The sequence below is a fragment of the Drosophila ficusphila genome, unplaced genomic scaffold (genome assembly GCF_018152265.1).
Source record: "Drosophila ficusphila isolate 14025-0441.05 unplaced genomic scaffold, ASM1815226v1 contig_198, whole genome shotgun sequence".
NCBI lineage: Eukaryota > Metazoa > Arthropoda > Insecta > Diptera > Drosophilidae > Drosophila > Drosophila ficusphila.
In genome coordinates, this window is record NW_025064092.1 from 6,881,947 (window position 1) to 6,896,746 (window position 14,800).

Below are 14,800 nucleotides of genomic sequence, written 5' to 3' on the forward strand. Positions count from 1 at the left end.
GTGTGTGTGTGTGTGTGTGTTTAATGACAGGACAGCTGCAATCTGCTGCAATGATATCTATTAATTACGGCACAAACTCTCGCAAATTGAGTTTTATTTCCACCGAAGTGGATATTCATTTGCATATCACTCATACGCCAAGTGCGCAGTGGCAGGCCACAAATTGGCCAAGCTGCAAGTGGCAAATCGTTGACAATACAATCCAAATGGCATAAACTATTTCCTCGCCCCGCAACTTGTAGTCGACCATCCTCGAAACGGCTCAGCCTTCGGGCTTTGTGTCCACTCGGTCTTGGTTACCAGGAAATCCAGTGAGAGACATGATTAAATTATCGTTGACTTTTGTTGCACCACCAGCCTCCCAGCTGCCGGCAATCGAATCGAAGACAAACGGGAATCGGTCGGGGATCGGGTGGGAATCGGAAGGGAACCGGGCGGAGGGGCAACTTGGCACCGGGTTACTCCCCTCGGCCAAATCAGATTAGTTGCCGGGATTCGTCGGGGACTTATTGTGTGCATATTGAAAATATACTTTTGTGCTGCTGCCATTGCCTTGGCTACCCACACCCATTCGATCGGAGCCAGATTGCAATTTTGGTATTAGAAAACTGAACGGGATTGCATACATTATTGTATTTACCAATGGGACTTAGTGATGGGATTACTCGAAGGGTAACTGTGATTGCAGCACTGATAGACATCTCACAATCTTTATTGAGAAGGCACTTCGGTGACTTATTGTGTCTTTATTTGATTTGCACTTCATCTGTTGTTCGACTTTAATCCCACAAAATAATTGACTTTTTCATGGTTGAACAACTTCTGATATTATTGGGTAAATGGGTTTGATATTGATACAATTTTACTTTTGCGAGGCACTCTTAAAACTTAAGAAACCCTTATGTAATTCTTTGAAATCGAAAACTTGGAAACACAATGTGAATTTGGTGAATATCAGCATCTTGAAAATTGTAGTGAATTGATATGATTCAAAGTTTGGAACTCGAAATTGGGTAAATGCATTTCGTCTTTGGTTGTCGTAAATTTGCTTGTTCAGTAGCCAGAGTTGCCATCATCATGCATGCAGCAAACGATGCACACCCTCCTATATCTATATCTATCTCGCTCTCGCTCGCCCACACACCCATAGCCTCATGCATTAGTAGAGTTGTCTCGCTCTAGAGTTGTCTCCTCTCACTCTTCTCTTGGTTAATTCGGTGATGTGAAAAGCTCACACTCTTTCTCTGTCTTTAAATCAACTTCTTTCTCTCTCTCTCTCTCCATCTCTTTCTCCCTCTTTCTCTCTACTCTATCTATATCTCTCCCTTTCTCTCTCTCTCTCTATCTCTATCTCTCTCTCTCTTTCTCTTCTGCCTGTCTTCTCTTTCTGTTTGTGCTTCATCCACAGGAGGTGCCCGCGTTGAGTGACGGAATCTATCACATTGATTCCTTCATACTGGATGCGCCGAAGAGCGCGATTTTCGTGGGATTACAGAATGATTTCATGTGCGATTTCTCCTACTCATCGGACGGGCAATTGGCGCCCAACGTGGGGCACGAGGGCTGCGATGAGCAGGCAGTTGGCATCGCCGACTCCGACTTTGATTCCCAGATGGACTCGCCCAAGCAGACGTGTGACTGTGATTTCGAGTTGGACCTAAACGTAGACGGTATTGGCGGGCAAGTGGAGTTGCAAATGCAGGATGCAGAGGAGGAGGACGAAGAAGAGGAACAGGAGGAGGAGGAGGAAGAGATGCAGCAGGCGGAGGATCAGGAGTACGACGATGGCATCGGTTTCAGTTGCGACAGCGACAGCGGACTCACTCTGCCCGAGGACGAGGACGCAGATGAGTTCGTCCTGGTCACCGGACACTGCCTGCCGAGCAACTCCAGCCACTCGTGCAGCAGCTCGATGCAGTGCAGCAGCGGTTCGAGCGGCGGAACGGCGGCCATCAGCTCGTCCACTTCGATGGAACTGGACATGGTGCTCACCCCGCCACCGCCGCCATCGCTGGCCAAGCCCAAGTCCGGCGTTCATCCCCTCAAGTTCCTGCACAAAATCATCTAAAAAGAAGAGTCTAGCAATGGGATGTCACTTGAAATTTATTCGCTCACGTACTGCGGCATTGGTGGCCTTGGTAGTGGTGTCCTTCGACCACCTGCTGCTGCTGCTGCTGCTGCAGACGCATCTGCATGGACATCATTAAAACCGGGCTGGGGAAAATTCGCAAAAAAAAAAAAAAGATTGCAATCCGATATCGAACCCCCAACCTTCGTTTTGGCCCCTTTCGTTCGTGCTGAGTTCACCGCAATCCCGAAATCAGAACAAAATCAAAATCAAAATCGAGTCCCGGTCCTTGGGGGAATGTGCAGTTGGGCGCGTCATTCTCCCCTCATTAAGTTAAGCTGCTAATTGTATGGCGGGCGATATCCTAGATATGCCCCCACCTAGGTAGGAATGCAACTCAATGCGGCATTGGGCGAACATAGTTAACAGTATTATGGATATAACCTCATTAAAAGGTTTGCAGTTTATAGAAATGATTATGCGAAAGTAGAGGCCAAGCCCGGTGGATCCAATAGCAATCAAAGATAAATAACTTTGAATCCTGGGTAAAGGGGAAATCGAACAAATTGAGATACTTTACCCGGTCCCTTTTTTAACCCTAAGTAGTTATCTGAAATGTATTAGTTTTATGCTCCCATTGGACAATCGGCAATCCGAAGCAAAGTAAATAGTTAACCGTTGGCTAAACGAATGGCTGCCAAAACTAATACCGCACAAAGGCTATACAGATATATATATATATATATTATATATACATAAATGGAAAATGGAAAATAAATATATAACAAAATTAAATGCGTACCGTTGGATCATTTAACTATTGACTTGTTGAAACCAATTACTTTTTGGCTTCGGTCGGAGGAATGAAAGAGATACTCGCTTTTAGTGATTTATGTGGCTTGCATTTCCTTAGCGATTTGCATTGAATTTCCCCCATTTTTCCATTATATTCCTTTTGAAGCAAGCAGCGGAGATGTTCGACAATGGAGAACAGAGAGTAATTGGCAAGGGATGCCGAAAGGTGCGCGCCATGTTTGCCATTGCCTTGTGGCTCCATTATGAATGCAATTTGAGGTGGATTCAGCTGGCTGACTGCTTTGCTGGCCATCGAGATTTGCACTGGCTGCTGCTCCGCGGATGCACTTCGTCCTTCATTATTCTGCATTTACGTATTAACGCTTCCCTTTATGCAGGCTTCAGGATTTCACGATTTCAGTCTTCCCCCTCCTTTCCCCTTGAACACACACACACACACACACAATCGATGTATTAATGAAGGGTAAAAGTAAAAGAGAGTGAAAGAGAAAGAGAGAGAGAGAGAGCAGGAGGCGACATCAGGTGGCAGCTGGCTTAATTGCCCGCCCACAGCAGCCACGCCGCCTTTTTCAGGTCCTGCCCATAATCCACAGTGCAGTGGGCTTTAAGGATATTATATTACGCGCTCTGCAGACACTTTCGATGCGAGAATATCGGGCTTAACCCGGATACCCTTTACCCCTTCCCCTTCCCTTTCCCCTTCCCCTCAATCCCCCCTTTCACCGTACCAAAATTAATTGAAAATATTTATTGTTATGCTTATTATGGTGCTCTCACCCCGCTCTGTTTCTCTCTCCGCATATCCTGCGTATCCTGTGCATCCTGCGTACCTGGAATCCCCGCAGGAGCACGTCCGCGAGTCCAAGGAGAGCAAGCTGGACGAGATGGGTCGCAACTCGAAGGGTCGTTCCAGGGAGAACATATCCAGGTGAGTCCTCAGTCCTCAGTCCGCATCCCTTTAAGTTTAAGAAGGAGCCAACACTTAATTGGCAATAGCCTGTCACATTACGTATACGCAGTGTGTGTGCAGTTGGGATACTAAATGCACTGGCTCGCCTTCTGATGGCTTTGCACTACTGTTGGAATAATAAAACACATTTATAGGGCATTGAGATACTTATTGAAGCATACAAGAAATATTATTTTACCAAACACTTTGAAGATAAGTGCGAAATCCATTTGGCATTGAAAACGTAGAATAGTATATAATAATGAAATGATTTATTGATTGTAATTTCTGATTTTCATCTGCTTTTTAGTAATTTCTATTCAATTTAAAAACTTATATAGATTAAGTAAGTTCATACTATGAGAAAAATTAAAGAGCAACTTATAGTTTAAAAAAAATTTCTTAATTGATTAGAGTTCAAGATTTGTATCTGCTTTTTAATATTTCTTCAAGTATTAAAAATATTAACATTACCCATTGTTGATCACAAAAAAGTTATCAAAGAATATCTAGCTTTTTGATAGCAAATATTTTTTGAGCAGGAAAAATATAATTTGTTTTCAGTCTCGTAAAAACGTACTTACCCTTATTTCCAAACGGTTTTAGCAAAGCAAACAGAAACTTGAAAGTGAAAAAAACTTCCAGGCCAGTTATCTGTGCAAGTCAGGTGAAAATACTGCATATCACCTTGATAGACCAGTGAAAATCCTTCCAAGCTAACCTGATTCCCAGCCATTTAACCGAGTTGGACCACTGAAAATTCCAGCAAATTCACCTGATTTTTCCATTCGGCAGGCAAAAGCACTCGCAGACCTCGCTGCAGATCCTAGACGACGTCTCGAACAGATACTACCGCGAGGCGATCCCCCTGTCGACGCAGTCGAGCAAGGCGGACCTCAAGGAGAAGGAGCACAGCATCCTGCGCCGGCACGCGGACATGACCCAAACGAGTCTCTGTGGCGTTGGCGAGGACGATGGTGAATCCAGTTCGACGACCACCGCCAACCACGAGATGATGACCAAGGCGGCCATGTCGGCGGTGCCCTCGAATGCCTGCGATATGGGCTGTCAGACGAGGTGAGTTCCACATCCTCTATACCCTGGATCCTCAAGCCCAAATCCCAGTTACCAGTTACCAGTTACCACTCACTAGTCACTAGTTCCCATACCAAGTCCCTATTCCAATCCCAATACCGATCCCGAGTGTGTGCCGTCAAATAGATGCCAGAAAATTGCAAAGTCAACGGCGGGCAAACACTAAAAACAATGGCGAAGTGCGGAGGACCGGTTAAAGTCCTGCGGAATCCAGGAAGTAACAGTGGGGGTTGTACTCTGTACTCGTGTGTAGTATGTGTGTGTACGCTCCTCCGAACGATGGAACAACACAAATCGATGCAAATATTTGTATTTGCATGCGTCTTTATTGGATATAGCGACAGGTCCCGCACAGCCGGAGTCGCAAGAGTCGGGAATGTGGGTTAGCACGATGGCGGAATGGCAGGATGCCAGGATGTCGAGATGGCGGAATGGTGAAATGGTGGGTTGGTGGGTTGGTGGGTTGCTGAGGATGGCAGAGGATGTTAGGATGCCAGGATGGGATGACATAGGCACTGGCTGTGGGGCTGACAGGCGGAATGCAGTGACACAATGCCGACGTGCCCAGATGAAGATGATTCATGCCACCGAATAGTGATGGAAACGAGTCACTGTCACTCTCACTGTCACTGCCGTTGTCACAGCCAAACTGCTACAGGTTGTTCCGGGTGATTTATTGGCGGGCTGGCATTTATCTTTTGGGCGCCAGTGTGCACATGCGGAAATTCAGATTCGAATGTCTCTGATTAAAGCGGTTTTAGATTAAGAGCCATGTTGTCTTCACGTTCGAACAAGTTGTTGTCACGACCAAAAATAACAATTTTGAATGTTTATACTTAGGCAATCTAATAATTGTATGGTTTAACTTACTAATTTTTCTTTGTATAAATTCAAATTAATATTTAAATGTTGGAAATAGAATAATTAACTGAAATTGCTCTGCTTTTCCTGATTTTTCTGAATGCTTATTGCTGCTAAATAAATATTTGCATTTATTCCCTAATTGAACTGTGTTGTTTTTATTTACTTATTCTGATATACTGATACTAACACATATGTATTAATTGTGAATGATTTGTTTACGTTGAAACTTTTTTTAATCAAATTTTGACATTAATGTGTTTGTAAATAGTTTTATAAGAACGAAGAGTTAATAGGGGGTCGTTGGTCATCACTGTCAAAGTGTTAGATAGTTATCTGTCAACGGGATCCTGTTTTTAGACCATATGCTTTTACTGCCATCTGACGGATTCAATTCAGCTGATTGGCGCTCACCATTGTCCCACAATCCCTGTCCTTTATGCTTACCAATGTGCCTTGTCCACATCAATTCTCCACACTTTAATAAAAAGAATAATCATTTTGTAGAAAAAATAAGATAAAGAAAAAATAATTAAAATAAATGCAATTTATAATTCAGAACTGAATTTAATTAAGAAAAGAATTTAACATTTAGTTAGTTATAATTTTAAATAAAGAAGGCTTTCTTATTATTTTGGTCTTGGCTAAAAGCTTTAACTTTTGGTAACATAATTTGCGACTGCGTTGTTTTGCTAATTGTTGCATACTTTTGAGGCTGTGGCAAAGTAAATTAGCCAAGTTAGTGGGAATAGTTGAGTGTGGTCTTGATTTAATTATTAAAAAACTACGAGTCTTGATATGGTTGAAATATTTAGGTTTTACACATAAGGAGAATTATTTCCTAATTTTTCCAGTGTCCCTGCCACCGATTGCCTTCGCGTGTGACTGACAAATATTAAAACCTTTCACTTTACTTTCTCCCCGCTCTCTCTTCTCTTCCCTCTCCTCTTTTTCTGCTCTTCTACTCCGCTCAGGGAATCGCTGTTTGTCAACAGTCCCGGAATTGGACCGTCGGCGGCGGCGAGTGGGGGAGTGGGTGGCGTTCCCGTTCCCCTTGCCGTTGGCATCGGCATCGCCGTGGCTCCCGGCGGCGGTGTCGCCACGCTAATGAGACAAAAGTCCAGCTCCTCCTCGCTGGGCGGCAACAGCGGCAATGGCAGTGGAGTGGGCGCCATGATGATGCCACCGCCGCCGCCGCGCTTCTTCTCCACCTTTGGCTACGAGCCATCGGGATCGCCATCGGTGGCAACGCTGACGAGGCGCAGCATGCACCATCCGCAGCAACAGCAGCAGCAACAACACCTGCAACAGCAGCAGCAACATAACCAGCTGCCCCGCCAGGAATCCATGGAAATGGAGGAGCGACACAGCGGACGCTCGCACTACGGCGGACTGCTGGTGAACCCGACGGCCAAGCCGCCGCAGGAGATCTGCCACCACCACCACCAGCACCAACAGCAACAGCAACAGCAGCAACACCAGCAACAGCAACTACAGCAACATCAACAACAGCAGCAACAACAACAACAGCAACAACAGCGATTGCATCATGCACATCCGCATCCGCCGAGTATTGCCGCCCGCCTGCCAACGATGAAAGGACACGGGGCATTGGGACAGACAACGATCCTGCCCGGCGGCAACAAGCAGCAGCAGCAGCAGCAACATCAACAGCAGCAGCAGCAACATCAGCAGAAGAACGAGGAGTCGAAAGTGTTCATCGACATACGGAATTCGGCACCAGACGTGATTATCATGACGTCCCATTGACATTTAAGGATGGCCCGCCAATCAGCAACAACAACAAGCAACAACAACAAGAATTGTAGTAACAGCAGCAACAACAGCAGCAACAGCAACATCGGCGGAAGGAGGAAACGTTACTGCAACTGGACATCGGACAACATATTAACCGCAGCCGCAGCGTCGCTGATGACACAACAAGGACAACAAGGACAACACGAAGGACACGAAGGAGGCGCGTTGCAATCAGTCTGGTGTTTTATTTTCCCACCCCCACCATGCCACGCCTCCTCCTCCCAGTTGCAACGCCCACATCCGGTTTGCATTCCGCACTCGCTTCGCTTTTAAAGTGAGGTGAACGCGGTCTCTTATGTTAAACTGCTGCCGTCTGCAGTCGAGAGTTTTCGTAATGAAGACGCCAAACTTTTTCTGTAACTATTAATTTTGAAAAGTTTCCGAAGCGACTTTATACTATTTTTTTATTATTATTTTTTTCTTTGGTTGGGTTGCTATTCGGTAAAGTTAATGGGGAAGTTGCTTTGAGCGCAGGATAAGGCGATATCAGTATGTATATGCAGTTGCGTTTAATATAACAATTTATGAAAGTTGGTTTTAAAGGTAGAAAAAGGTGAAGTAAATTAAAGCCACTTTTGGAGCTTTTGATCTAAGATTAAGTTAAAGGAAAATCGACTTTTTAAATGTACGATGGCATGTAGAAGATAATTTAATTAAAGTTTCCATAATAAGCGCAGCTGTATATAGAATACCTACATTTTGTATGATTATTGCTTGACTATTCAGAAATTCTATGTGCAAAATCATGTGTATTTGCCCCTTCTGAACTACCCACTCCACACTCCATCTTGCCATGTCACACCCAAATCGACTTGAAAGAACGCCAATTGAGGGTCTTTAAGACGACATAAGTCCACTAATAGCTCGACAGCGACTGGACCTGACTGGGCGAGACAAATGGAAGATGTGTCGGTCCGTTGGCCTCGGCCAGCCCCTTTGCAATAGCCAAAAGGGAATCCAAGAAGGGGAGGAGGGATAAGGGAAGGAAAAGAGTGGGAGGAGGGGAATGGCCCGAAGAGCTGTTCCAGTTGTTGTAGCCGGCGGATCGCAATTGCTGGCGACATTTGCCGGGCATTCTACGGCTGCGACAGCGGCATTTTCAGCTTGAAAACAATGCGAAACGCAGGACACAGATACGGATGCGAATGCGAATGCGGATCCGGATACGGCGGATGCGGATGCGAAAGGGGATTGGGGATAGGGATAGTGATAGTGATAGGGATGAAGATGGAGATGGAGATGGAGGGATAAGGATACAGAATACGGGGGAGTGGAGACACTAAGCAGACCGCTGACAACGTGGCGTATGAGCAACATGTCCCAGAACATTGTTATCGGACTCCACTGCCAGCAGGTCCACCAGTCAACCAGTCCACCTTTTCCATTCCCCATTTCCATTGCCCCAACTTTCCTCCAGCATGTTTGCCGCCTGCCTGGAAAAACGCTCGACAGGAACTTCTTCATTTACATGCATTGCGAACGTGGTCCATTTCACGACGATGTCGCGACCAGAGTCCATCCATCAAGAGCACGTGCTCGGAGCTCCATTTCAGGTTTGGGCTCTCACTTGGGCTTTCACTTGAGTTTCGGGTTTGTTTTTGGTTTGTGTTTGGGTTATGGGTTGGTTTTCAGCCCCGGTTCTGCCTTTCCCAACAAGCAGTTTGCGCGAAAATAGTTTTTAAGTGATTTCGGAGTGGTCCACTCCACTAGTTTTATGAAATTCATTGCTACTTCCCTTTTAAAAGGCCAAGCCAAGTGTCCGTTCTTAACCCATTAATTACCAGGGGCCATAAAATACACCACCTTTAGAGTTGGTTACTTACTTATTTTCTTGCAAAAATATTACAAGCTCACAAAATTAATGATTTTTAATAGTTTCTATATATTCTCCAAACTCAACATTTCACAGTTTCATAAACATAAAAAGTTAAATTTTTTAAAACAGCAAAAACAGCACCCAAACACATTTTCAATGGAAAACATAATAAACACAAATAGTACTTTTTTTTTAAATTTAAACTCCAATTTTTTTTATTTTTTTGCCCACAATTTTATACACTTTAAGTTAGGTTTACCCATTTTTTCTGTGTTCAGACGAAAATAAACGCCATAAAATCGATAAAAAAAAAAAAAAAACATTTTCAAAGGTAGTTTCCGCCCCAAAGTTGACTAGAGTGCTTTCCCAATTTACGTGGACTCTCGTGCAGCGTGTAATGGGTTAACGAAGGACCTGGAAATCTTTTTAGTTCATCTGCCATCTAAATCCCTTTCAATTAGATAAATTAGCTGGCCACCGATTTCTCCGCACCTGCAAAAGTTTCCCCATTTACAGGCGAACAGGTTTGTTCCCTGGAATCCGTCGGTCCGCAATTAGCTGGTCACCATAATGCGGTTGGTTTTTGGGGTTTTAGGTTTTGAAGCTTCAGGGGGTTTCGGGGGTGGGATTTTGGGGGGGACAGGATCATCTCAGCGGCTTGAGTGGTCTGAGTGGATCCGATGGTGTAAATATTGTCGCAGCTGGCCAAAAAAACATGGGGGTTGACTGTTGTAAAAATAAAGATGACAATGACAATGAGCGAGAGCGTTGGTTGGGGGGAAATCCATTTGATTGATTGAATTTAAAGGGCAGCGACAGCCAAGCGGGAAATGCGGGAAATCGGGGAAAATTACAAGACCGATGTCTGATAATGATAATGGCGATGATGATGGTGCAGTGCTGCAGCTTTTTTATTCTGTCCTAGTGAAAGCTCAAATCATTAGAGTGATTAAAGGTCGAGCTGACATGACAAGAGTTCCTCTGACTTGACTTGGACCCTCATCATCTTGAGCTCTCAAATCAGTCATGGAAAATTCTCGTGCTCTAAAATCTTCATCGAGTAAAAAGTGCGGAAATGTGAATTTAGACAATTGTACATTTTTAAGCGGGAAAAAGTCCGTCTTTTATTTTTTTGTATCACTTTCAAAAAATTAGTTTACAATTCTATTGTGCATGTTGACTTGTCTAGGAAATAACCCTTATCAATTTAAGGTCAAAAATCAGTCATGGATAAAAATGATTAGTTCCAGAAAAATTCATGCAAAGATTTTAGAAAAATGTGAAGCCAACATTATAAATTTATGCAGATGTTATACTTTATTGGATTAAATCACGCTGCGAATATTGTTACTTATCTTCCCTTCAAATTCCGTCTTTCGCCAAAAGCTCACTTTCATTTTTAATATATGTACTTTTAAGAACCCTGTCTTTACTTGAACTCAACCTTAAACAAATCTGTCAAAATGCTCTAAAATTAAGTTTCTAAAAAAATTGCAAGCCAAAAGAATTTAACCAAATGTAAATTTATTTTTAGGAAAATACTCACTTCTATTGTTTTGTAATCTCTTCTAAAAAATTAGTTAAGGACCAGGAAAATAACTTTCCCATTTCTAGGAAATTCACACCTCTGTTAAATATATAATTTCAAAACCGATTTGAGGGACAGGGAAATGTCTTGTTCCTTTTGTACATAAAGCTAAACAAATTTAGGCTTTTTTAGGCTTAATAATGAAATATTTTTAATCGTTAAATGATTTTTGTATTTGTTTTGTTATAATCCTGAGATCTATAGGACATTTTTCTAGCTAAAATGTAAGATGAAATTTAGCGATTTTACAAGAAAAAAAACAACATCAAGAATCTATACTAAAAAACTAAAAAAAAAAAACTTAAACAAAAAAGGTAATGGAAAATAATGTGTACCATAAGTCAGCTATGCGTAGGATTAAGTTAAATGTACGATAATTTTTTTTTATAAAAACATATACATAAATACTGAAAGTATCAAAATGAACTACAAAGAAACCCAGCAAAAAAATATTTAAAAACTTGTCTCTTTTTTTTTCCAAATGACTGCGAACATTGTAATTGTAAATTGTCGAGCGACAAAAAATGTATACACAAACGAGCATTAAATAAATACTTGAAAAAATGCTTTCAAAAGTATGGATTTAAATGGATATGGCGAAAGAGATAAGCGAGCAGAATTGTGAGTGAGGATTTGTGAGTGTTTGAGTGCGTGTAAAATAAGCCAAAAAGCGATCAAATAAAAATTAATTTTGTGGAAATGTGAACAATGCTTTCGTCTTGTCTTTTTTATTTCTGGGTGTCGCTTCAGTTGTTGGAATTACGCCTGAAAATATGCCAAAATGCCATTAGTTGGGCAGATCGGCCTGAAAGTAGATGGCACTGAGTGCGAATAACCACGGAAACTGACGGCGATGGAGGTCATCGGATGACCCAATTAGAGTGGAGCACAGTGAGTGGAGTCCGCATCCGCATTCACATTTAGGTAAACGAATAATTATGCGAAGCATCGCGAAAGATTGGGCATGTGATGTGCTCTCGAATGGTAGGTAACCAAATATAAACAATTGGAACATTCCGAAGAGAATTGTTCTATGTTCAATAGATTTTTTAGTCAAAAAATTTTGACTAGTTCAACCGCTCTTAATTACCCACTTCTTTTTCCGTTTTAAGTTGTTAGGCCCTTTAATTGAATTATCACTCAAGCTTTGAAGTTAGTCTTATATTTTAGCCTCAAGGAAAATGAATAATATAACAGATGTTTATTAAATTAAATTTATGAACAATTTCTAAATTAAAGGCATCAATTACAATCATTTGAAACTCGTTGCTTCAGAGTTAATGTGTATGCATAAAACCATAAAGTCAAACAGCAATTGCTCGATTAGCAAAATTGAGTTAGATATATTTACCTAATTAATAAAGCAATTTCCAGTCTTTATAATTCATGGCCTTTTTTTATTTTGGTAGTTCTCCAGCAATTATCTCTTGTGTCGCCAAAATCGAAATGTTCTAAGTGCTTCGCATTTGCCGCGTATTCAAATCTGAAACTTGCGGTGCGAAATGCAAATTGTGGTGCGCATCGCCATTGTTTTCCATAGATTTATGCACTCGGCCGATGCTGCGGCTGATTTGTGGTCAGCCATTTGAATGGCCAGCTCATCGCATCGCATCGCATCGCATTGGATCGCAACGCACTGCCCGAAATTCCCAGCCATATAAAAGTGAACACCGGCGGAGGGGGCAGTAGTCAGTTCCCAAGATGCCAACGCGCCAGTTTCACCTGCTGCAGCTCCAACTGCTCCTCGGATTTATAGTCCTGGCCACTGGTCAAAGGACATCGGTTCGCGTTCCGCCGCAGGACCTTCAGGTTCCGAATTTCGGGGGCGAGAGCTTCGAGAGATTCGGAGGTGCATCCGTATCCTCATCCGGTTCCGGATCGAGTAGTGGAAGCAGCGAGAGCCAGGAGACCAGCGATGAGATGCGGCAGCAGCTGAAGGAGCTCCTCGGCGATCAGTTGGCCAACGCCTTCGTTCCCTTGGCAACCACTCCCTTTTCCCCGGGAATAATTTCACCCACCTCGGGTTCAGCGGCACGGCAACAATTTGCAGCCGATGGGGATCAGGATCCGAACCAGGAGCCCAATGAAGGGGAATCCCCTGAGGAAGGGGGCGAGGAGGAGGAGGAGGAGGAAGTGGAGCAGGCCACTGAGCAACCACAACCACTTCCACCGCCGATTCCCCAACCCGATGGAGTCGGTGGGCAGGAGGAGCTCCCTGGAGGAGGGGAGGAGCTACCAGGCGGTCAGGAGGAGCTTACAGGTGGCCAGCAGGAGGTGGAGGACTATAATCCCTGGCGGGATAATTTCTACGACATCAACGAGGACGGCAGCTATGTCTTTGGGTGAGTTTTTCCAGCAAAGCCGTTTAAATGGTTGTTCCATAGGGCTTAAATCAATTCCCATTTCTGTGAAACTCTTGAAATAATTGAGTTTTTAAGCCTTGTGATTATCTTCTGCAAATGGAGGCTTTAACTTAGGTTAAATCATTCAACTGCCAATAAAATGGAAATGAGTCATAAAAAAGTTTATGACAGAACACTTGTTTGAGGATTTAAATCAACAGTTGGCTTGTGTTTTTCAATACAATAAAACTTAGAATAGTTTCTGCGAATTAGAATTTCAGTTTACATTTACGTTCTTTTCATTAACCCAATTCTAAAAAAGGTAAAAAGTAAGTTAAAGGATTTCCTATAAAAAAACATTAATAACATCTTATTTTTAAAACCCCCCTTTTTATATGTGTTTTGATTAATATTTATAAAGTTTTATTTATTGAATTTATTTCAATAACACTTTCCCAGTTACTCAATTCCGCATGGCGTTCGTCGCTGGGAGAAGGGTTTCTTTTCGGAGGAGCAACATGGCAAGGTGGTCGAGGGCTTCTACGTCCAACCAACCCACATTGCCCAGGGCCTGAGATACGAACTGCGATGCTATAGGGCCGATGCCAATGGATATCAGCCCCTGCCAGGTGAGCAGTTTAAAATAGTTTTTAAATATTTCAAACACAAATATACCTGCAAACTTTGCAGTGGAGTTTCTAGCGACGCCGCCGATCGTGAGACGCGATGAAGTGCCCCAGGTCAACTGCTTCCGTAAAAGTCGACGATTATAAAAAGATATTCAAATATGCGTACTTTATGTGAAAGTGAAAAAAAGTCCCAAACTCAGTAGGTAACACCTCACAATCTTTTAAGATTCAGCCTCTTAGGAGATTTGTAAAAATAAATGTCTAAGATGGAAAAAATTATTTACTATTTATACTGATTTTATTTTTTTGTGCACGTATGTAAATATATTTAAATTGAAATAACATTCCTGTGAGTACTTAATTATCATGCAGAAGTGGTCTAAATTTACTTAAACCCTAGCGAATTTATTTATTTTTTTATTTAGAGTAGCTTATTTACTTACTTTTATTTATAAACGTTGTTATCTTGCACAACCTCAACATTCCGAAATAAGAAACGAAAACCCAGAGACAAATTCGAGAATATTAAGCTATGTGCTACTAAATGGCGTGCAATTTATTTGTTTGAAATAAGGACCGACCGACTGTATTTCGCCATACTTTACGACCAAATTCCTTTAAGCACATCCCGGGAATAAAAACAGGAAACTGTGGACCATAAAGAACTTGAGCGCATAAGAAGCATAACAATCGCTTAACCGAATTCTCGGGGCTTACCCGTACAGTCATCACTTCCTTGTTTGCCCCGGCGCTACTTTTTGCTTTATTCTTTTCATTCGCTTTATTTTCGCCACTGTTTCAGCTTCCTTCGTTTCTGT

At 42.6% G+C, this 14,800-nt stretch overlaps 2 protein-coding genes across 5 annotated transcripts in view; both read left to right on the forward strand.

The window, feature by feature from the left end:
- The window catches only part of LOC108102211 (neuropilin and tolloid-like protein 1), a 92,109-nt gene extending 80,446 nt beyond the window's left edge, over positions 1 to 11,663 (forward strand). For 3 of the 4 annotated variants that reach the window (XM_043207455.1, XM_043207454.1, XM_017206934.2), the window contains 3 exons: positions 3,730 to 3,812; positions 4,629 to 4,910; positions 6,764 to 11,663. In XM_043207455.1, coding sequence (XP_043063390.1) covers positions 3,730 to 3,812; positions 4,629 to 4,910; positions 6,764 to 7,559 — 1,161 coding nt within the window. In that variant the 3' untranslated portion in view covers positions 7,560 to 11,663. Of the gene's footprint in view, positions 1 to 3,729; positions 3,813 to 4,628; positions 5,004 to 6,763 lie in introns of those variants that run through there. The other variant, XM_043207456.1, reaches the window with a different exon arrangement.
- Positions 11,664 to 12,712: 1,049 nt separating this feature from the next.
- Positions 12,713 to 14,126, forward strand: LOC108102198. Its single transcript, XM_017206900.1, has 3 exons — positions 12,713 to 13,353; positions 13,813 to 13,982; positions 14,044 to 14,126. The coding sequence occupies exons 1-3, from the start codon at positions 12,713 to 12,715 to the stop codon at positions 14,124 to 14,126; spliced, it is 894 nt and encodes a 297-aa protein (XP_017062389.1).
- Positions 14,127 to 14,800: the final 674 nt, after the last annotated feature.

Coding starts and splice junctions, on each gene's coding strand:
- LOC108102198 (XM_017206900.1), top strand. CDS start 12,713: ATGCCAACGCGCCAGTTTCACCTGCTGCAGCTCCAACTGCTCCTCGGA. Junction 13,354..13,812: donor GACGGCAGCTATGTCTTTGG/GTGAGTTTTTCC, acceptor ACACTTTCCCAG/TTACTCAATTCCGCATGGCG. Junction 13,983..14,043: donor TGGATATCAGCCCCTGCCAG/GTGAGCAGTTTA, acceptor CAAACTTTGCAG/TGGAGTTTCTAGCGACGCCG.